This window comes from Columba livia, chromosome 10 (genome assembly GCF_036013475.1).
Source record: "Columba livia isolate bColLiv1 breed racing homer chromosome 10, bColLiv1.pat.W.v2, whole genome shotgun sequence".
Taxonomy (NCBI): Eukaryota; Metazoa; Chordata; class Aves; order Columbiformes; family Columbidae; genus Columba; species Columba livia.
The window spans coordinates 7844532-7865566 of NC_088611.1; the positions used below are offsets into that span (position 1 = coordinate 7844532).

The 21035-nt window shown below is 40.1% G+C and overlaps 1 protein-coding gene across 28 annotated transcripts in view; it reads left to right on the plus strand.

Annotated features, from left to right (window-relative positions):
- Positions 1 to 21035, plus strand: part of DOCK3 (dedicator of cytokinesis 3) — a 197761-nt gene that overhangs the window by 171479 nt on the left and 5247 nt on the right. For 10 of the 28 annotated variants that reach the window (XM_065075190.1, XM_065075192.1, XM_065075193.1 and 7 more), the window contains 13 exons: positions 1822 to 1963; positions 3288 to 3454; positions 3871 to 3957; positions 4408 to 4587; positions 5554 to 5637; positions 6932 to 7048; positions 8289 to 8410; positions 9992 to 10127; positions 10599 to 10746; positions 12726 to 12878; positions 16045 to 16163; positions 17099 to 17186; positions 20505 to 20627. In XM_065075190.1, the coding sequence (XP_064931262.1) occupies positions 1822 to 1963; positions 3288 to 3454; positions 3871 to 3957; positions 4408 to 4587; positions 5554 to 5637; positions 6932 to 7048; positions 8289 to 8410; positions 9992 to 10127; positions 10599 to 10746; positions 12726 to 12878; positions 16045 to 16163; positions 17099 to 17186; positions 20505 to 20627 (1666 nt within the window). The remainder of the gene's footprint in view (positions 1 to 1821; positions 1964 to 3287; positions 3455 to 3870; positions 3958 to 4407; positions 4588 to 5553; positions 5638 to 6931; positions 7049 to 8288; positions 8411 to 9991; positions 10128 to 10598; positions 10747 to 12725; positions 12879 to 16044; positions 16164 to 17098; positions 17187 to 20504; positions 20628 to 21035) is intronic. The other 18 variants (XM_065075195.1, XM_065075206.1, XM_065075207.1 and 15 more) reach the window with 15 other exon arrangements.

Sequence of the window (21035 nt, forward strand, 5' to 3'; positions counted from 1 at the left end):
GATCAAGTAACTCCATGCCCTTTTCTCATTTATTTTTCTATTGTTGTATAGCTTAAGAGAGAAATAACCACTTCTTTCTACATATTTGATTTTGAAGACCCTTTGTCTAGAAAAGTCTTTGTTCATGTTTCTATGAATTCTGCATCTATTTCTAGCCTTCCTACATAAGTAAATTAAAACTGTCCGTGTCTTCCACCTAGCAGAACTTCAAGTGAGGCCTGACAAGCCATGTTGTGAGATCCTCTGTTGGCATCTGTCTGAAAAGTCTATTAAATTTAGCTTTGAGGTGTTTTCAGGACATTATTTTTAGAACCACCATAACTTTATTTATAGGCCTACAGTTTTCTGGTTTGCTGCAGTCAAAAGCTAAAATAGAGAATGCAGTAAGTGTCGTGAATAGATTCACCTTCAAACATGGACTCACTCCAAATTTAATAATAGCTGCAAAGTTTGGGCATTACAGACTGAACTGTCGAGACTCATCATGCAGTTTTTCTCCCAGTTCGTTGGTTGCTGTGACTGATGTGTACAAAGTGACATATGTCACAGCTGGAACAGGAGATCAGTTCCATACAGTTGAAATGCAAAGCCAAAGATAACTGCACTCCTTGGTCATGTTTTATGATCAGGTTTTTTGTCACTTCCTCTTTGATTGTGCTACAAGATCAAGAACTGCTTGGACAGAACCTTTTTCCAGAGCAGTTCACAAAACATCGTCGCATATACTGCAGCTTCTAAATGCAAGAAATAGAAGGAGGGAACTGTTCTTGTTTGCTGGGATTCTTTCTTTGTTCCATGAAGGTGAAAAATTTCCCTATGCTTCTATTCATTTTTAATGTGCATGAGAGTTAAAACTACCAGAATTAGATAATTTGCCTGTTTTGACTGACCTTGCATTAGGACACATGAACACCAAGCAAAATTGTGTTTTGTGGTAATAGAGTTGAGACACTGGAATACAATCTTAATGACACTGAGGGCTTTAGAATCCTGTGTCTTGCTGATCAAAGTTTGAGATGGCTCACAAAGCGTTCAAGAGCTCTGCACAAGTGGTTTAATGCCTCAAGAGGCATATCTAAATGCAAGCTTTCCATTACTGGCAGAAATGAAATTTTGTTCATCGAGAGGAAAGTGCTTTTAGGGCTGAAGGGAAATCTGCTAAGTGGCCACTGAGAATTCTTGGTAAGGCTTTTCCATATTACTCCACTACAGACAGGGGAGTTCCTGAGGGTATATTGTTCGGTATGATCAGAGGTGGATTTGTATGGCAACAACAATACAACAATGATTAAACAATGATTTTTCTGAACAGTTTGTTACAATTTCTCTCTGAGGATAACTGATAAACACGTATGTCTCTGTCTGTTCTATGAAATTCTCGGGACTTTTATCCAGTTGGTATAAACTGTATTTGACAGCAGCTTTCCCCGTGTAGGACAGCTGAGCTGGTGACTTAGCCTCAGGTTTTGGTTAGTATGTTTCAGTCCGGTGTAGTTAAAAAACAGTGCCTTTAAGTTGTCTAAAAAGCAAATAAGAAATTAAAATAGAACTGAATGCTATGTGTGTATGGATCAGAGGCATCTTTCTGCTGAGAGATCAGTGGAATAGTCTACTTGTTCATCACTTGATGAAATACATTGTACAGAAAAAGGAAGGGATAAAATATATCAGCTGTATTAAATGCACATTTTACTCTCATATTAGCATATTGACTTTTTCATTTATCTTTGGTTTTGAAGTAGTAGAATTTGAAGCAAGATAAAAGCTGATAGAATTTAACTTACTTTTAAGGAGACTAATGTGTTCTTGTCTTTCTTGCAGAACAAAGAATATGTGTGTCGGGGCCATGACTATGAGAGACTGGAAGCCTTCCAGCAGAGGATGCTGAGCGAGTTCCCACAAGCCATTGCGATGCAGCATCCCAACCACCCGGATGACTCTATATTGCAGTGTGATGCCCAGTGTATCCTTCAGTGAAAGGGCAAACTGTCATTAGAACTGTGGTAGAGCACAGAGCAGGAAGGTAACAAAAAGATCATCAACTTGGACACCTCAGTTCCTGAGCGTCTCAGGTAGAGCTGGATAAGGACAAAACCATACACCTGACTACAGCAGACATTAACTGCTTCACTGTGCTATGTATTGTTGGAGAGAACTGTCCCTTTTTATACATGGAGTAATGCAGGTCATATTTGATGTGTAAGGGAAACAGCTGGGCTTGCTCACATCTGCTTGGTCACATCCGTGTTTTAACCTTTACCAAGAGCATTGCCATAATGCACATTTTGTGTTATTAAAAGCACTCCTGATACCTTCTCTTGAAAAGCATTTTGTTGGGAACAGATATTAATTGCAAACTGTTATTTTTCCATTGTGTTTATTGTTCACATCAGTGGTATTATTTTTTTGCAGTCTCCCTTTCTTTTAAAGTGATGAACTCTTTCATACCTAAGGATTTGAATCTCATTCTTCTCATTGGTAATCTGTGCTGTGATTTGATGCAACCAATACAATGCTGTGTACACTTACGGACTGAACCACGTAGCATTCAATGGGTCTGCAGAGACTTTAGGGAGATTTTAGTCGAGAACACTGCTGTTTGGCTTGTGTGACAACAGCAAGGATATTGTGCAGGACTTGAACCATAAAGAGACATTGTCAGCAAGTAAAATCTCCTGAAATTATCTCGTGTTTCCCATTTGTCTTGCATAGCACATGCTTTTCACTCTTCTTTGCTATGTGACACTGATAGTTCCATAGAAAGAGGGGTGTTGGTTTGTTTATGCTTGCGGAGATCTTGTCTGTAATACTGAGGTTAATCCAGTTTAATTAAACTGGACTGTAAATTGATGAAATTAGGGAAACTTTGGTTTGTAGACAAAGCTGAGGTATCTAAGGTGAAATTTATCAAAGGTAAATACTAGATATTTAGGTACCTAACACACTGACATGCACTAAAGTGCCTACACAAACGAGGCACCTAGTTCTAATTAAAACTAACAGGAACTGGATATTTTGACTGTGGTAGGTATTTTGGATGCGTTACTACATACTGTCTGCATCATCAGGTATTTTCCTCTTTAGTTAATCTGGCTGTGCGGTGCTGTAACTCTGAAGACTCTCCCAGTAGCTCTAGTCTACCCTTCTGTTGTTTCACTTGCAAAAGGAGAGCGTTGGAATCCAAAGAGAAGTGCAACTTTCTGAATTCACCATCCTGTTTATTTCCACAGTAGAGCTAGCTTTCCTGGTTGATGTCCTGTGGCTTTCTTTGACTGCATAATTTGCAGATTTACAGATCTATGCAGTGACTCCCATCCCAGACAATATAGATGTGCTGCAAATGGACCGTGTCCCTGATCGCATAAAGAGCTTTTACCGAGTCAACAACATCCGGAAATTCCGCTATGACAGGCCCTTCCACAAGGGCCCAAAGGACAAAGAGAATGAATTTAAGGTAGAAGTAGCAAATAAGCAGTGTTTAAATCTCTTCAAGGCAAATACTGTCTTATTATTTTATGCTGATATAGCCTTTCAAGTAATCCTGATTTGAAACAAATAGCTGTTGAGTCCAGTGGTTATATACCTGACCTGATTAAAGCATTGTCCAGTTTAAAAGTGAGTTATTTTAGTGCCAAGAGAAATGCATTTTGAAGCAAGAATGGGTTTTTGTTGTTTGGCTGTTAGAAATTTTGAACATGTTGCTCTAGAGTATACTGACTTCTGGTTATGTTGTTCACGTGACTTTCAGTATGATATTATGCCAAGTAAGTTAATATTTTCTGAACTTCACCCCTTAGCACCTGTAGTAGGAGAACAGATGATGTGACTGTGATTTGCTGTGCACCTCACATCCTCACTTTCTCTTTGCAGAGCTTGTGGATTGAACGTACCACTCTGACCTTGACTCACAGTTTGCCTGGGATCTCTCGTTGGTTTGAAGTGGAGAGAAGAGAACTGGTAACATCCACAGTTCCTGTAATTGGGGTTTGAAATGATGAGTTACTGAGGACATGGGATAGGGAACTGAAAACTCCTTTGGCTGAAGTCTTGCAGTTTAAAATGATGAAGTTTACCATTGCTTAAGTATGTCCTTTTTCCACCACTTAGTCTAAATAATTGCTGAATGTAACCAGTGAGGGAACATGACAGTATAATAGAGATAGTGCCAAAAAGATGGAATAATTGCATTGTTGCCATGTCTTCAGTATACAGAAATAAGTTATCGCAACCCAGTGACGTGAAATACAGCACTGCCACCAGCAAAGTTTGTTAACGTAGCTCATTTTGAATAAAGTTGTAATAACTAAGAGATAACTGAACAATCCTAGAGAATAATTTCATTGCAAAGAAGATAATAAATCTCAGTGAAGTGTCTATGGAATTAAAGTATATTTTTTTGCCTTTGAGGTTGAAGTAAGTCCTTTGGAAAATGCCATTCAAGTGGTTGAGAACAAAAACCAGGAGCTGAGAACACTGATAAGCCAGTACCAGCATAAACAAATGCATGGTAACATTAATCTTCTCAGCATGTGTCTGAATGGAGTGATCGATGCAGCTGTTAATGGGGGAATTGCACGGTACCAGGAGGTAAGCCAAGCTCTGCTTCTGAATTTAGTGTCATCTTTTTTTTCAATTTTATTTCCATTTCTGTTTAAAAGAGGGTATGACTTAATAAGATAAGAACTTTTCACGCACATTATCTAAAAATGTGTTTAAAACCCTGCTTGGTTATTCTGCATCAGTGCTTGCATAGCCACATGTCAACAGGATGATCCAAAGGTGGAGCTGGGCTATTGCATTGCAGTAGGTGCAGTTGGCGTTGGGGCTCTCAAGAATGAAACTTTGCTTACCTGGAAATCCTGTCTTGGCAGGTAAAAAAGCGAAGCAGATTTTTTTATACTGCTTTCATTATAAATCCATTTTGAAATAGAGGCAGTGGCACTCATAGTAATCGAGACAGATTGCGCCTGTAATCAGGAAAAGCTGCTAATTCGTGCTACTCACCAATTATCTTTGTAGCCTAAGGTCAGACTCACTGTAACCCTGAAATGATCTTAAATGCAGTATGTTATCCACTGTAATCTTTGGCAAGCTGTTACTTAAACTCTGCTTTGCAAATGGTTAAGTCTAGGATGAAATACTGGAAGGTGGCCCAGAGGTGTGGGACGTGTTTCCTACAGAGCCATGAGGAGAACGCACTTCATTCTTTACATTAGACCACATTACTCACTTAATTTCTTTAACTTATGGCAGTTATATGAAGGAAACTGTATAAAATTGAAATAACTAGATGGTACATGGCTTAGTGGTATTGCTCATCACTACTACATGGGGAAACTTGATCAGATTCATGATTCAACAGAATCACCAAGGTTGCTAAAACCGTACTGTAGCTTTACCTGGATCCCAGAGTGCTAAAAGCAATAAAATTAAGCTGCTATTAACTTATGTATGTAGTTTGCCTAAGATTTTTAGACCTTTTCCTCTCCTCCTTTGACATGATGAAATACCTCCCAGTAAGCAGAAGGCTTTTTTTCCTTTTCTTTCCTACAGGCCTTTTTTGATAAAGATTATATCACAAAGCACCCTGGAGATGCAGAGAAGATCACGCAGCTCAAGGAACTCATGCAGGAACAGGTACTGTTTCTCAGATGCAAAACAACATTGCTACAGTGTCTGGATTCCTCAGCAGTCAGTCAAAACATACCAGATCCAACTGATTCATTCAGACACAAAGAATTACAGTACAGGAGATCTAAAGTACATTTAAACAAAAAAGGGGGGAAGTGGCCAAGGAGTTTATGAACAAGCCGTTTACTTTATGGGACATGAATTGAAGCTCAGCTAAAAGTACATTAATTTTGTAGTCTCCATTTATAATCCAGTAGACATCCTGCCAGATTTCAATCCTGCCAGATTTCAATCCTGCCATTCATTTTTGGCATTTTGAATTATGTTTTCCCAGTAAAATTCAAAGATAATGACAGTCAGACAGGCCAGGTCAGACAAGATTAAACTGGCAGAGCTACATGGGAAAACTTAATGCCTATTTATATTATCTGCAGTTGTATTTTTCATTAGTGTCTTCATGAAATATCTTGGTAGATAAAGCTAGCTGGATGCTTTGATGGGAGTGAAATCAGAAGCTCATATCGCTCTTAAATGAAAGTTTGGCAAGATATAACCCATTAAACAATGTGTCCAAGTCTGAATGGAGCTACTAGGCCTGTTTCTTGAACAAATCACTTAACTGCATTTCATATTTCCCATCTGTGAAATAAAGATAATGCTTATCTCCCTTCAATCCTCAAGAGGATGGCTGAAGATTAATTAGTTATTGTTTGTACAGACTTTGGGTCATGTAGGGAATTATATACATCTTGAGCCTGCTATCATTACTATTTTCTTTCATCTGAGAGCTTATATAATCTCATTCAATCACTAATATTATGTCTGACCTTTGAAGAAGTGACCTTTAAAAATAAAAAATGAGCAACAGAAAGAGTGACTATGCATGGCGCACTACCACGGTTCAGCTCAATTATCAGAAACTCCTTTTAGAAATCTCTGTTGGCAACTTTGACCCCTTCTCTGACACTGGGTGGATGGAATTTTCTTTGTCACGATGAATTATGTGTGTGAGGACGTAAGGCTGTTCACTCTGGAGAGAGAATCAATCTGGTAATTCTTTACAGTTACAAAAGTAATCCAACATGACATAAATGCACTTGTCTCACACTTAAAGTACTTGTTGAATAATATGAACTTGCCAGGTCCCCAGACTTGCTTAATTATCAGCAGTCTTGTAAATGAACAGTGGCATATTTTACATCACTTTCTTGCATACTAACAGAAGTGTGGGACAGGCTTCTAGTCTATCTCTTAGACACAATTTATTTGTTTTTGTGATCTTATGTTTTCTTTTTAACAGGTACATGTCCTAGGAGTGGGTCTGGCAGTCCATGAGAAATTTGTGCACCCAGAAATGCGTCCCCTGCATAAGAAACTGATAGACCAGTTCCAGATGATGCGATCCAGTCTGTACCATGTAAGCTGATAGTAATTTTTCCCATTTTGGATCATTTAGAGTTATGATTAAAATTGTATCAGTTGCAGTAAGGTTCACAAAAGAGCTGAGCTGATACAGCACTGATTGAACCTACTAGATTGCCAAATTGTAAAAAGAATTATTTATTTTTGTGCAAGAAGGAAGTCTTAGTAAGTCTCTTAACTTAGCCTATAATTAAATGAGAATCTTTAATATTTATTTGTTCCACAAAACAAATGTAAAGTTTAATTTTCAGTTGCTGTCTTACATAGCAGAAAATGATGTAAAACGGAGGAAGAAAGATGAGCAGAAAGTGTTAGATGTTGAGCTCTGCAAAAGAACTGCTGTAATTTGGAGTAGCATGACACGGATTAGGCCCTCCAGAAGTGGCTTTATATAGAAAGCAACAAAAATTCTTGTTGGTTACTTTAGACATCCAACTCTGGTCATCACGGTATGCACTGCTGTGGGTCTGTAGCTCCTAGATAGCCAACACAACTGCCTCCAGAGCATAGTTCACACCATGTGTTATTTAGCAGTAGTACAAATATCATCCTCTAGGAATGATTCCTTCCTGTCTGGGTGTGCTCTGCTGTACATCAGTGCTCCATGACAACTATACTTGAGACATCTTTGCCGGGGGGGGTCTCAGAAATTTGCAGTGCATTCTCCTCTTCCTGGTATAGTGAAATCTTTACGGATACCAAGACACTACCTTGGACATTATCACAAGCCAACTAAAGAATATATTTCTGTAATGTAAAAGAATTATTTGAAATACTTGTGTTAGCACTTGACTATGTATTTTTTAAGGTAGCTTCTACCTTAAAGGCTTTTTCCTTCATTCTTAGGAGTGAACACTATGCAAGGATGGCCAGAAATAACAGCACCAGAATTTTAAAATACAGCCTTTCTTTTTCAAAGCAGATGACATCTGTGCAGGTTGCAGTTGCAAGTTTGAGTTCTCTGCCTTTCTTGAGAGTTTGGATAAGATCTCTATTTTTGAGTTCGCATTCCTTTTTTGAAACATGTAGGTGGCTGTAATTTAAGCCACACTGTGAATAGGGGCTAGAAAGTGGCGTTGGAAACAACCAGAAAATAGGGTTGAAAGCACTGATGCTCTTTATCCCGTGGAAGAGCAGGATAACTGAAGAGAACGTGGAAACAGATCAGGATTTTCCTGAGAAGAAAATGTGTAATTTTCCATGACCAGCTTAGCTCAAGTATGTTCCCTTTGCAGGAGTTACCTGGTTTGGACAAGCTGAGTCCAGCCTGTTCTGGCAATAGCACCCCTCGCAGCAATGTTCTGGTTTCGCATGGACCAATGAGCCCAGAGAGCATAAAGCTGGTGCATCGACACAGGTACCATGGTTTTTTCCTGTTGAAGTATCTAGGACCTCTGCACACGGTTGCATTAAGATTCAAAGATCTAAGAAGTGGTTAACAGTACTGCAGGAGGAGCAGGATGAGTTTTGGCAGAAATGCCTTTTCTATTCATTCAGTGCTAATTACTAAAGTTTGAGGATTGGAATGAGAAGGTTGAGAAATCCAATTTGCAGCAAATGCTAAACACCTCCAGGTGTTACTCCATCAGTTTACTTACTGTAGAGGCAGAAACACACATCTGTTACTCTGCCCTCCAAATTCAGTCTGGCTTTGGAGGTTCCAACTTCTACTTCTGTTATGGAAATGGCAAATAAATTGGTCCTTACCTACCATAAGAGGAAAATTGTATTGCTTGTTTTAGAACCCAACTCGGTATGCACCTATTTTTAAGGATCAAAAAATGTTCACATCATTTTTTAGCATTCTGATCAGATCAGAACCCAAGTATAAGAAAGGCTGCCAGGTTGTTTTGATCAGAATACCAAAAAATGGCTCAGTCCTCAGGAAAACATCTGAAAATGTGGATGATTATTCAAACTGAATATCTGTCTATAAAACCCGAGATAATGATTGAGGATAAAAATTGGGATTTTCAGGGCAAAACAGTGCTTTTGTATCCCGCCAAAACTGATTATTTGAAAATGTACATATCCATGCCAGTATAAAAAACAGTGATAGGAATGCCACTGAAGTGATGAAATTTTAATTGTTCTTCTGTGTTTATTTCCCTTGGTGGGTCCACATAGCTCAGCTGTTAGTAAAGCAGGCATGAAAAGCTGTGGAAACTTGGTCTTGACTACATGAATCCCCGATGGTGACATTCTTTTTAGAATTAGAATTGCATAGCTCTTACACTGCTTTACTGGCATGGCATTTGACAGTTGGTGTCTGGCTGATAAATTATTTTTCCTCAAAAATCCTCACTTTGTAAAGGTTTTTTTAGTACTTAGTGCAAGCTATGGAGATTCTCTAGTGTACAAAATATGTATTTGTGTATGCGATTCAGAGTGACAAAGGAAGAATTGATGTCATGAGGGAGATCAGGGTGCAGCCTGCACACCAGCTGCATTAATTTACTGTCAGCCACAAAGTTGCCTTCAACTATAACGCTGAGGCCCATGAGGTGCAATAAGGAAAACTGTATTTTGACCTGTGTGCCTTGTGCTTGGCTTCCTTTGGAATGTTTTTTAAGCTGCTCCCACTCATCATACTTCAGCATTAAAAAGGAGAGTGGTTTCAGAACGCTCTGTTATAAACAAAACAGATATGCACCCAGCGTCATGAAATGATGTTAACATGGCTTTGGATTCTGAAATTCGACATCCTACATACTTTCTCTCACGTGTAACCATATTGTCACTTATTTTGTGTTTACTCACGTTATGGATTTATTTAAGCTTATTTGGCCTGAGTTTTCAAAAGTGTTTGACATCTAGAGGTGACCTGAAGCAGTACGTAACTGCAGGTACTCACTAGCCTGGAAGAAGTCAGGCTTCAGAAATTAAAACACAGGTCCAAAAAATGATGATGCCCTGGTTCTGTCTGTTTTTATTCCAGCCCACTGAACTTGCTTGGTTCGGTCCGACACTCATCATCCTCTCTGTCGTCCCACACCTCCAGCGAAACAGGAAACCTGGTTATCCTAACAGACAGCTCTGTGGGGGAGACTGCTGAGGACATGTACCACATGCAGGTACAGCGGGTGTTACAAACAGCACCCAGGGTCATGCTTAGGAAGAGTACGCTTTACCCATACACACACTTGGATCTCTCCTGTGATATTTTTCTCAAAGAACTGAACAGGTAGAATCTAACATTATTCAAGAAAGATGAGAGAGTAATTCAGCCAGGTTTACTTTGGGAAGTAATCCTTTGTATTTGTACAGTAAGAGTTGATACTGTGGTCCAGGATCATCCTGTTGCTTTCAGAAAGTGAAATTTTAGTCAGCATGTTATTTATCTGACCAGTTCAACATAAGCAGTCAGTATTGCTCTTGGTTTGTGGGAGGGTGAAGTGAGTCCCACAGCCCCGCGTGCAGACTGACAGTGGCCTGCACTGAAGCTGTTTCCTAGACGGAGGCTACGCTGGGTGATCTGAGACAGGTAAATATGTAATGCATTGATCTGCTCAGTTCTCTCTTGACGATTTCTCTGCCTCCTGCAGCTTGTTTACCCTAACTCCCGGTACCAAGGCTCAGTCACCAACGTCTCTGTTTTATCCTCGTCCCAGGCTAGCCCTTCCACCTCCAGCCTGAGCTCTACTCACTCGGCACCATCCCAGATGATTAACTCTGCCCCTTCCAGTGCTCGAGGTAAGAATGGATGGACCCAAACGAAGGGTTAACTGGACGTGCAGGCATCCCCTAAACTTGGCAGTCTTGTTGACTTACTGGTGAAAGACGACCCACACAGATATACCACTGTGTCTCTTCTGGAGCTGTGAATGCCTCTTCAGAAATCGTTTCTTAAAAAATGTTTTTCATTCTTCAGAAATAGATGTCTTTATTTTTCTTCAGCAGTATTTGGAATGTATCTCTGATACATGCTGGTTTCAGGCAGTTAAATTTCATAATTATTTCCATTGTTCTGCCACAAAATTGTGGCAGGCAATCTAGAGGAGGACAAAAAGTCTTTGGTATAGAACTTACAAGAGAGAGATCATGAAGACAAAGACAAATAATTCATTTTACACATTTAATGTAATTATGGCACAAAAAAGAACTTGAGGCAGTTTAGCAGAAATGTGTGTATACAAAAGCATATGCATACAGTGAATGTTTAAAGATACGAATTCTAAGTACTGAAGTCAAAGAAGGGCTTCCCTGCTGGGAAATTCTTGAAGAAAGGAAAAATATAAAAACAGACTCTAGGGGTACCCATATTGCCTTTGCTGTTACAGTAGCTGGTCTTGATATTGCTAATCATTTTCTTCCTAAACCATCCATGCAACCTCCTGACTTCGGTAACTTCTATTCAAGTTGTTTGGGGTTTTGTTTTTCCTCTCATTTTGGATTCTCAGTTGCAGGTTCACAAATTTCTATACCTCTTTTCACAGGTTCCTGAAGAAGGTGTCCAGGACCATAGTCATAGATAGAAGCTGATATTTAAATCTCACCCTTTTTTCCCATACAGGGGAACTGTACGTCTCCTTATGGACAAAGAATACAGAGAAAGGCCCTTTCTCTTGGGCCAGCTTGGGGCTTTTTTGCTCTGTTTTGCAGTAAAATCTTAATTGACTGGCTGTTGTTATGAAAGAGATGCATCAAAGTGTTTTAATTGAAAGATAAGATGGAGTAGAAAGGTGAGAAGTGGACATCTTCAACTAAAGGCAAATAGCTTCACTAACTACCAAGGGCTGGAAGGAAAATAATGACAATTCAGATAGTCAAGTAACAAGATGAAAGTGTCATAACAGAAAGGGAAGGTGGAACTGAGTACAGGGCTGCCATGTCAGGGACACATCCTTAAATGGATGCGCCTCAGCTGGCCTGTGAGGTTTAAATGTTTGGAGGCATCTGAGGCGTTTTGGTGCTCAGAGCGTTTCAGGCTGTTTTCCACTTTAAAAAACCCAGTGCTCACAGTGGCAGGCTGTGCCAGTCTTCCTGAGCTCAGTGGCTTCACAGTATCATCAGTTTCCCTCTTCACTGGATTCTTTGCTGTTGCTTAGAAACCAAAGTGATGACTGCTACAAAGGGTATGGTGCTGATGGGTGAGCCAACAGCACCTCCCAGAGATGAGAAATAGACAGTGCCAATGACCACAAATGAGGAAACAGTAAGAGAAGTAATAATTTTGAAAAATTCTCCAATATATATATATCTATTTTACTTTTAATTCTTATTAGTGTGTTTTAATAGCCTATGATACAACATTTTGTCTCTGCAAGTTTTGTTCACTTTTAAGATAGGTGAGCACAGCATTCAGGCATTACCCACTGACGGTGGGATTTCACTCCCAGTAAAGTCCCAGATGCTGTTTGTGTTTCACAGTGTGCAAGTCACTATTCTAGTTATTAAGACACTGTTGTTTGGAATGGAGTTGTTCGTAACAAGAAAAAGCCCTTACACTCAAGTTCCACTGTGTTAATATAGATTTGTTTTTCTCCTTGGTGATTTTTCCTTCTGATTTGTTTTTTGATTGGGTAACTGATGCTTGTGAAAATGAGAGACCAGTATCATTGGCTGGAGCAAGGTACTTCACAAACATCACATGTGCAGCTCTGCCAATGCACCTCTATCCTTTTTTTTTTTTCTTTTTTTTTTTTTATTTATTTATATTCTTTTTAATTTAGTGCTGGTGAAAGGTGCTGGATTGACAACACTGGAGGCTGAAGCCCTCTATTTATCCACAGAACAGATACAGCATGGGCGGCAGCCGTGCAAGCTTCCTCACGCTGCCCCCACCAATGTGCCTCATCTCTGTCCTGGAGGGACCACCTCTAGAGGTGAGAGGAAAGTTCAGTCACCATGACCCATCCAAACCGTGGCCTTTCTGCTGAGACTGCCAACAAAGCTACAATAGTCACGATGCTACAGTTAACCACTTCTCACATGGGAAGTATGCAAAGGCCAACAATTAATTTCGTACGGGCCACCTAAATTTATCAACTTAGCATCTTTGTCAACCATGGATTTAACCAGAGCATAGTTACCAAGGATTTCTAGGTTTCTGTCAGATACTTAAATGCTCCTCTCATTGATTCAAACAATCACGTAGAACCGAAAAACCACTATCGCGTTATCCAGATACTTACACCACCTTCTCTGTTTAACTGCAGAGCCCCTTCTGGAGCTCAGCTACTAGCACTGTTCTGAGGAGACAGCTATCTTTATAATATAGACTAATTCTGTTAGTAACCAAAGGAAGCCATGGCCATTTGTATAAAGAATCCAGCAGGAATTTAAATCTTACTTCTAATTCTCCACTTCCAAAAAATTACCCTTTTATTAATGTTTAAAACAGCAACACAAGCAAATTATTTGGCTTGTCCAAAGAAAATAATTTCATTTGAAGTATAGTCATCATGACAGTAGATTAATGATTTGATCACATCACTGAACAGCAGATTAAAGCCTTATACTAGTTATAATATACACAAGTTAGCGCGAAAGTAAAGCCTCATACTAGTTATAATATACACAAGTTAGAGCGAAAGTTTTAAGTGGAATTGTCATCAGAATACAGTAAGAATTTTCTAATTCTGTGCTAAAGACAAAGACATCACTAGTTACTCTGTTTTTCAGTTTCACAAGTATGTGTCTTTCAGTTCACACCTGACTCAACCCTTGTATAGCTACTTCCCTACCAAGAAAGCAACACTTGCTGTATGGAGGATCAATAAGAAATTCGGTTTGTTTTGGCTTCATTTGAGGTGACTCATGAGGCACTGCTCTAACCTTACTGGAGTTAAAGGATTATTAAGTTATAATATGTTAGTTAAGTAGAAATTGTAACGCAAAAAGGCCTGGAAAGAACTAGGCGTGGGTTCGGGTTTTTTTCAGTAACTTCATTTAAAATATGTTTGGGACTCCTCAGATGCACTCTAAGAGCAACTCCCATTTGACACTTGATGACTCACCTCTTAAGGCATCCTTACTGCCTCCTCGACACAGCCCCCTTTTTCAGGTGTAGAAAATGAGTCCCGGTGCCTTTTCAGCACTTTGCAAGAACCCATTTACATACATTAAAAACTTGTCTCTTAAAGAAAAATACAATTATGATTTGGCGCAGGAGCAAACTGTTTTCATAACAGTAATAAAAATGATGAATCAGGAGAAAAGAATGAGTTTGGAATTTAACTACATTAATTTTCAGTTTCATTCCTTAAAACTAATTAACACTTTCACAATTAAAAAAAGAAAAACTACCTCTGGCTTCAGCATAGGTTTTCCTTTCTCATTAACAGCATGTACAGTGCTGCACACATCAAGTGTACCAAGCTACAAAGCTAAAAGGAATAAACCTGTATAAACTGATGGCACAAACAGGTGGTTTGCATCTTGGAAATAAAAGAACAAGGATGACAAGATAATAAAAGGGAAAATTTTACAGTGTGGGTTGTGCTGTGATGTAGTTTTGGGCACACCTAAAAGTTCCTTGCATTTGTCATGCAGAAACAGGACTATCTGTGATGTGTGAGTAAAAGAGACTCAGCATAAAGCGTTAACACTGTTTTCCAAGCTGATGTTGTATCTAAGAGCAAATAATGCCGTCTAACTATGTTTCTGTTTCATGTCTGGGGAGAAATGCAGATACTGCAGGCTGTTCATGTCAGGGTGGGGGTGTAGATTAATCTGGGATCTGCCACCCCTGATGGAATCGTTGCCATTGTAGGACCTTATCCTGCATTCTGCTGGACACATTGTTCCTTCCACTGTGTACTGAATATCAGTCCCCAAAACTGCATGTTTGCTTTTGCTGGGGTAAAAGCTGCATTAACCAGCACCAATGCCTTTGCTCATACATTGGAGTGCTGTCCAGGTAACGTGTGTGGTCGTGGAAAGTTTGCAAAAGGGGGCATGTATTCCCCAAAAGCCGGCATGGCTCTGTGATGCGCTGTGTGCTGCCATCTGTTAAGTGCGTGTTTGTGACGCAATGAAATAATCAGTGCACATTAAAGCTCACTCCAGCAGCTTCAGAACATCAATTCCTGCCTAATATTGTGTATCCCAAGGGATGCATCTATCAGTAGTATCAGACTTTCGGAAGTCACTAATGGGAATCATGCTTCTGGCAAATACATTGTCAGCTGTTCCGTATCAGAGGCACATTATGTGGCACTCATCTTGAAGGATGAGTCCCAAGTAATTCCATGCACCAGGAAGCTGTTTACATGAAATACCTCAACATCTTAAATGACAGCTACACAGATAACTAATAGTTAAGCCAAGCGCATTTCTACTATGTAACTCCAAGCATTGGTAAATGTCCTGTTGTCATAAAATGACTCAGTATACCAGCATGCTCAGTGGTAATCATCCGTTACCCGGTGGCATTATAAGCAAAGTGCCGCTCACATTTATAGGCAGTTCTCTTATTGGTGTTTTTTTTTTTTTTGCTTTGACAAAGATGAAGCTAACCAAGGTGTCACCAACTAAATGGTAACACCTCAGACTATCTCTACCAGAACTGAGGAATGGAGTAGCTTCCTGTAGCCCCCTGCTTTCACTGAATGATGTATCTCAAGCTTTTACCCCTTTCTTCCACATTCAGTCCTAAAATGCACAATTTTCTGGCATAACTCTACACTACTTTATGGGGCAAGGGAGCCGTAGGCACTGTACAGCACGGCTGCAGCCAGTTCCACACAGATGCCCACTTTTTTGTTTGTTTTAAGAGGAAGCACTTTGCAACATCCAGCTAGGGACGCACATATCTTACACACCTCACGTGGTATGTCCTTAATTGTATATAACAAACTAGTTCTTATTTCATCTTTGTGCTATGCACCACACCAACTCTTAGCTGCTTAGTGGGCTCGGCACCATGTTTTCTTGAGTCCTGTATGATCATCTGTCTGACCAAACTGCAAAGGAGGACTAGATCCCTGGGCATGCGGAGACATGGCTGTTGTTTGTCACGTGTACGTGATTATTCTCACTTGTTTACAGGCTCTCCCTCTCTACCAGATAAGTACCGCCACTCTCGGGAGATGATGATGTTGCTGCCAGCCCATCGGGACCGACCTAGCAGTGCCATGTATCCCGCAGCTATCATGGAAAACGGACAGGTAGCAGATCTGATTTCTTTTATGGCAGTTCAACCATCTGAAACTGTGACTTTATTTTTACTGGTTTTGACCACTTTAAAACTTCCCTGTTCACTTCTGGAAAGCATGACAACTTACTTAGGATCATTTTCAGAGGCAACACAGAACTTTACATATTCACCCTGTTTGGTAGTCAAGTGATACAAACTGTAATGACTGTTAAAATTGCAGATAGGCGCTGTGAAAACGGAGTCTTCTTACTTCCCAACTTTATCCTATGAGCCTTGGTCCAGTGCACGCAGTCATAATATATTTACCTATTTTTCTAGAACTATGGCCATCCTGCATTCAAGCCCCAAAGTCGATTCTGAATAGCTTTACAGTGATTTCCAGAAGTGTCAAAAACCATGAGAGGCTGAAATAATATACTGATACAGGGTCTCCAACCAATCTCTGCCCATATTTACTACTTTCTATGGACAAATCAAAAAATTCAGGGTGTGCCTGCACGTGAGCATTTTAATCTGGCCCTGGCAAGCACTTTGAAGGAAATCTGCTGATCATGCCCACTTATCTCACTTCAGTTCACCTCAGAGAACTGTCTCAGAGTGCACAAACTCCGTTCTTCCAAATGAAACCAAAGCAAAGGTAAAGCTCCAGAAGGGCACGTGATGCATTCAAGCTGATCATAGGCACAGGACCAGACTAGAACTAGTTGGAAATAACCCCTCGAGGGAACACAAGCAACATCAACTGTGGGTCCTCAGCACTGTTACACTCTAGAGATCCACTGGTGTTGCACTGCCACACTCGCTAATGTAGACACAGCTTCCCATGATTTTTTTAGTTAAAACACTTTTGTTGCTTAAGAAAAAAAAAAGAGAACTGAAAGCCCCAGGGTTCTGTGCCAGCTGTAACCTCCTCTTTTAACTTTTCTGTGCTTTCTTCTGCCTTAGCCTCCAAATTTCCAACGCGCCTTCATCCAGCAAATGATTGGACCATGCAAACCTTGCAGTGATCCCAACCTGTCTGTGGCTGATAAAGGTAACTCTTTTTTCCTAGTTGGCATGCATGCTTTCTAAAATATTATTATTCTGGTCATGCCTACAGCAAGTAACGAATGGGCTTCTACACTTCCTGGCAGTGTGCATTCTCTCACATTGTTTTAATTAACAGTTTAATTAACTGGGCTTTCTGCCAACCTATAGTCATTTCAGATCATTCACAGAAGGGTGGAGTTGCACAAACCTCTTTATTTAAGAAAGTTGTCTGAGTTTAACATTTTGTCATTGAAACAAAACCTGCAGCCTTTATCAACAAAACTTCCAAAGTGGCAAACGAGAAGTTATCTAACAGAAGAGTGCAAGATTTGGACCATATTTTTAAATGAGATATACTGCTTTTTTAAAATATGCATTTATTTTTCAAACTATTAACATTTCTTGTTATCCCTCTCCATTTAAGTTTAGCATTAGTAATGTGTAGTTTTTTTAACTCACCGCTTTGAAAAAATAGGCAGAGACCCTGCAGGAAAGGAAAAAAAAAAAGAGAGAAGAAGTTTGGTGTAGCAGAAAAGGAGGCGCTGGCCGAAGGGGTGCCATGGACAAAGCGATGGGCTCAACAAATTATTTGAAAGGCAGCATTCTGAAAAAGCAGAAGTGAGCAAAATTCATGAGTCAAAATCTGAGACAAGGCTGCCTAAGCCAGCAGCAGCCATGTATATGGCTAGGGAAAATGGTATCTTAAAAGATTTTTGAGGCCAGGAAAGACCATCGCAATTCTCTAGTCTGACCTACATAATGCATTCCATTGACTTTTACCAGGATTTTTTGTTGCAGTAGCTGTGCCTGAACTAAATTGTATCTTTTTAGAATGTCTAATAAATCAGAATCCACTACTTTAACAATGTGACAGCCTTACAGAGCGGTCCAGATTGAAACCAAAAGCCAACCTACAGTTCTGAATAAATGGCAGAATGATGACTTACTGACAATAATGAATGATGACAACAGATATTTAAGATTGGGGGGGAGGGATTACGAGCTCCATCTCAGCTGTGTTAGTTTGAACTGAACATATGACAGAGGTGGTGAGATCTTTATACTGGACAGCAGAAAGATCTGGAAGAGGAAGGTACATAAATTTATTACCTGTCTAGGAAAAATACCTGAATTTGTATCTGTGGGCGATATTATGCAAGATTGTAGTATACAGTGCAAAGAGCTGGAGATTAAAGAGAATACCCTCCAGAGGCCCAGGGAAGCCATGCAAGACACAGATGATGTTCAGTAATTGTTCTTATGGGATAGTGTGATGGGAACCCCAGCTCTTCAACCAGGTTGGTACCATAAATGCAGTTAAGAGGTGTTTTTTTGCAGCCCTTGGACCCTCATTACTCTTCGTAAGTCAGGATGCCATCTGCCGTGATTTCTGTTAAGTCATTGCCTGTGAATTTTCCCACCCCCTTCCTTGCCATGTCAGAAGCCCGGCTCAGTAATGCTCATGGACAGCAAAGTGACATTCGTTGCCCAGAGCAGCACAGTTAAAATGCAGCTTCCCTGCTAATTAAACTTGGCCACTGAGCCACTTCACGCTGTTCTGGAGAGCGATGGGCTAGGACAGAGCACTAGCAGCTCCCTGGGTGGGTTCATCCCTGAAGTGTGTTGGATCAAACACTGGTTTTAAGAGGCAGTAGCCATTCTCCAAAATCTTCTGAACTCAGGATGATTTCCAGCATTCCTAAATACTCATACAGCCTTGAATGAGGGAACACTGAGAAACTAAAAATGGATTAGGCACTGGGGTACCATGTTCTCTTCTTGACATTCTTCTGCTGCATCTCAGTGTGTAAAAAAAGAAAACACTGGTCATTTTATAGGCCAAGCAAATCAGGTTTTGTTCTGTCTTTTCACTTGGTGCTGGTATATTGTTGGAGAGACTGGCCTGGCTGGCATTGTTATACATCTCGTCCTTCTGTTTTAGCCTTCTGATAGCAGCTGCAGTAGTGCAAATTAGAGAGCTCTGGTGTATGTACAGGCGTGCTAAGAAAATTCATCTGAAGTTACATTTTTTTGTGTTGAGATGGAGCCCTTGATTTCAACCTGTTCTCTGTCAAGATTCTCAGTATCTTCTTTGTATGCCTTTCTCAGTTTGAGAGTGTCTCTAAAAACATTTGTTTTTATATTGTTATGGGGTTTGTTCCATCCTACGAAGCTGGCGCTTTGTGATCTTTTTTACTTTAGGGAATATTAGGTCTTGCGGAGCCTCTGTTCAGGCTAACTCATGAACTAAGGAGAAAAAAAATTCCAAAGTCATTTTAGAAAAGAAACACACCAAAAACGGCTGCAGGCACTTCAGTTAACGAGAAATCCTCTTTAGAAGTCAGACTTCATGTTTATTTCTCCAGGCTTCCATTTTCCAACCCAAAGGTGGAAAAAGCTATTTTAACCTCAGTTTTCTTTGGTAGGCTCACTGAATTACATTGTTTTCTCTTTCCTTTGCTAATCTGAAGAAATTGCTTATTTGTTTTTAAATAAACATACACTTATTGCATGTCTGTCTTCTCAATGCAGTGTGTTTGGAAGAAAGGAATGTGCATTTTAATAATGTTTAAGGTTGACAGAATTCTCAAGATCTTGAGAAATGTTCATGTTAAAAAGAAGTAGCTTTTATTTCTATGAGAAACCAAAGTCACAAAGATCATACTCTGTAGCCTTCCTGATCGACAAAGACTTGGATCTCTTCAGGTGACTTGATAATATAAGGAGTCCAAACTGCTGCCTTGAAATATTTTGTCATAAAGATTTTTTATCAACTCTATAGCTTGGTAAAATGGGGCTTTAAAGTTGTGATTTCCTTGGTAACAGATCGAGGTGTAATTTCCCTCATGTCCTTTATTCAGTCTTCACTTAGCCACTGTGGTGCAGGCAACAGCCCTTCCCGTGTTTCATGAGGGTTCTGCCACAAGTGCCTTTCTGTTCTGTCATCATTCACCACCAAGCAGAACAGCTCACTACTGAGATCTAGCTGCCATTCCATCAGTGAGATTTCATTTTTACTTACTGGTTGGTGAAAAAAAAAGACCTAGCAGAATTCTGCTGCTCTTCAAATTTGTTAGAGACAAGGGGGTCGTGGAGGGAGGTGGGCAGACTAACACCACAACCACCTAACTCTCGCTTCCTTAACAAAGCAACCTCTAAACTTAACATTCTGTAGACTAGAGATGTCTTTTTACAACTTCAATCCTACCATTCACCAAGTCCTTAGAATCTCTTTACTGCTAAAGAGCACCCAGCAAGCCAGTCCTTCTGGCCCCACAAACTCCGTTACATTACCCAAGTTAAATGTGTTTCAATCCTTCAGCTATGCCAGCAGCACCCAGTAGCTGGAGCCTAGACAGCGGAACCCGAGAGGCCCTGCCATTCCTGTCTGCCCACGCTGGGAGCATCTTGGCCCCACCAGTACCTCCCCGAAGCCTGTCCCATGGTAAGGAAATGCCCAGCAGGCTTGCTGCATAATGCCAGCAGTCATGCACAGATAAATCTAGACCACCTGAAGGCTGACCTTAGCCTTTTTTTTTCCCCTGTAAAAACAATCAGAAGCAAAAACTCAAAGTCTTTCCTGGTCTGCTAGGTTAGCACTGGACAAAGTTTTCCATTTATTTTTTTCCAAAATCCTCAAATTCTTTTTACAGTCCTTATACTAATATGGACCTGAGTGTATTTGGGGACTAGAATTAGGTTGCGTGAGTGTTGAAGCTTGGCCTGGCTTCTTGCCAGTGACCATCTCCAGCAGTAATTTAAGGTTACAAAGCTATTAAATGCAACTTCAAATGTTCATTGTTTATGAGCCTGTTGCCTTGCCATGAGATCCTTGATAACAGGGGTGGGTGGA